The sequence below is a fragment of the Orycteropus afer genome, unplaced genomic scaffold (assembly GCF_000298275.1).
Source record: "Orycteropus afer afer isolate SDZICR_OR568_19922 unplaced genomic scaffold, OryAfe1.0 scaffold00349, whole genome shotgun sequence".
NCBI classification, from domain to species: Eukaryota; Metazoa; Chordata; class Mammalia; order Tubulidentata; family Orycteropodidae; genus Orycteropus; species Orycteropus afer.
Genome location: NW_006921936.1, coordinates 1499638 through 1502365, shown reverse-complemented (window position 1 = coordinate 1502365; position 2728 = coordinate 1499638). Strand labels below are relative to the sequence as shown.

The 2728-nt window shown below is 33.5% G+C and overlaps 1 protein-coding gene across 1 annotated transcript in view; it reads right to left on the bottom strand.

Moving 5' to 3' along the window:
- Nucleotides 1–2728, bottom strand: part of LRRIQ1 (leucine rich repeats and IQ motif containing 1) — a 329025-nt gene that overhangs the window by 21764 nt on the left and 304533 nt on the right. Inside the window, 1 exon segment of the mRNA XM_007952584.2 lies at nt 2321–2381. Coding sequence (XP_007950775.2) covers nt 2321–2381 — 61 coding nt within the window.

Genomic DNA, 2728 nt, shown 5'->3' with positions numbered 1-2728 from the left:
TGAGATAGTGGAAACGTGGTAGCTACCAGATGATTATCTGGAAATTGTCCTTAGTTGAAGAGAACTGCCTTAATCAAATGACACCCTTTCCTGAAGTGACGCAGGGACATAAAAGCTTGGCTCTGTTGCCTCAACAACTCAAAAAGAACATTCCACCATCAGAGCTTACTTCTCCCTTCTTCTCCTGAGGTTCCATTGAAGTTTACTTCTACCCCAGCCCCAGCTCTTCAATCCTGCTTCTTTCATCCTTTACAGAAGGTGTTCCTGAAAGACCTTCCCATATAACTTCCTGCCCTCAAGTCTCAGAAACTCAGAATGAGGTGGGGAAACTGATTTCGGAGGCTGCCTTCTGTAGAAACATCCTGGAGTTAATTATTTTCATTTTTCTAATTCCTATATTTATCACTCCATATTCTTTGTTCAGAAGACAAAGATTAAGTTGTTTATTAGCTTCCTCAAATAGCAGTATTTGAATATTTGGTTAAGCCTTATTTTCCCCTCACTCTTGAATGATAGTGAAGAATATTCTTGGTGGTACTTAAATCTTTTGGTTTGCATTGTTTCTGGTAAGATGTAAACTGGCAAGTTAATTATTTCTCCTTTGTAGGTAATCTTCCAATTCACTAGGTCTCCCTTTTACTGGTCCATTCCAGAATCTATTTCAATGATAACATGTTTTATCTCCAGAATTTCCAATTGGTTCACTCGAAGGCACATAACAACAACAACAATGTTCTTTATTAGCATTTGATCACTTTAGTGTCATAATTTCTTGCCCTTATGTATTATTCCTATATCTTTGAGGATTTTAAACATGGTAGCAGCAGTTGCACTTTTTTTATTTTTATTATATTTCATTTTCCTCATAGTTATGGCCTAGCAGCAGCTCTAATTCTGTATAATCATTTGCCTGCAGTTCCCTAATACAAATAGAGTATTTTCAGTCCCTGATACTCTGCATGATTTCTACTTTGGGCTTTTATCTAGTTCAGTAATTATTATTGCTATATATTTGTCATGTATTTATATATATTGAAAAGGGTATGAAAGAAGATTAGCATTGGAGTATTAACCTCATAGAACCATTTTGATCAGAACTATATCCAATCTGTCTTTATTCATTTTTAGAAATACAATGAATAAATAGAATATTTCTTCCTTTAACCCAGTACTTCTTGGCACTTTTATGTTCTCCATTTTGGCTACAGGGTGACCACTCATCATTCTGTGCTAAAGTATTAATCAGTAATAAGTAAGGTATTAAAAATCTCAGGTATCAATCATCTTAGGGTTATCTTCCTACCATTTTTCCTAGAGAGGTTTTTATTAAAATATATAAATAATTTGTGAGTGATTATTCCAGTCTTTACATAAATGCTATAAATATTTTCATAAACACATCAATTTTATCTTGTTATTGCCCTAATTTTTGTTCCTCTTCCATAAGAATTCCTTGAAGAAGATGTCTATAAGAATGATGAATGTAACAGCTCTGTGGACTAGTTTCCATTAAAAGTACATTACTTTTTATACTAAATTCTACAAGGAAAGCAAAATTATAATCAGTTTTCTTGGTGAATATAGAATCCGAGCAAGAGGTATTTGTTGACAAATATAAATGAAAAGTGTTATAAGGTTAGGGTCACCTGACGCATCCATTTTCACCTGCCAAGGAGGTCACACACTTCTGCCCCTGTGCAGAGTACCCTGTTCTCTGGACTTTTCTTGAGGACACATTGAGTAGTTCTTGTTTTGTGGTCTGTATTTTTTTCACTTACTGTATTGGCCATTCTCCTCTTGGCACAGTCTTCCTTCTGATAGCATATAGTACAATTTGATTTTAGCAATGCACATACAGTTATACTACCTAAAGGTGATACTCTGGTCAACATGCTTAGAATTTGCTGTCACTAAACCTCCAATAATTTAGAGTTTATTACTTAAAATAGTTCAGTTGTGAGGACTTTTATATTTATCTCAAGCATAGTATACAGATTCAACTCTTTAAAATATTCAAGAAGATAATTTCATTGGGCAATTAGCCTTCCAGAGTTCTTTAATTCTATTCAAATACGATAGAATGCTAATGTTTTTAAATATGCCATATAAAACTAACATTTAAAGTAATTTCATATTTTTAAAGTTATAATACAAGTTAAGAAAATATGTTATTTTAATACATGGAATTCTGAGATTATCCCAAGTAGATACCACTGTGATACTTTCATAGTTGAAGCTAATTTTGGACATATTTTAAAGTGCCATTTATTGAATACTAGTGTCTCTAACATTTTTCTGTAACTTTAAACACATATCTTACCACAAGCTGAACTCTTCCTCCATTAAGCACATCTGGATCTAACTCAGGCAAGAAGTGATTGCTGTGTGGTGATGAAAATAGAAAATATATTATAACACAAATGATGGGAAGAAATGAAAAAATAAAAACCCAACTGACAGGTTTTGGAGAAATCAGTCATTATCAAAACAAAAATAATAACAAAAATAATAATAATAATAATAAAAAAACACTGCCATTCAGTTGATTGCAATTCGTAGTGACCCTGGACGACAGAGTAGTACTGCCTCATAGGTTTCCGAGGCTGTAAATCTTAATGGAAGCAGAGATTTACATGGAGCGGTTAGTGGGTTTAAACCACTGACTCTTTGGTTAGCAGCCCAATGCTTTAACCACTGTGTCACCAGAGTTAATTTCCATAAAAATACA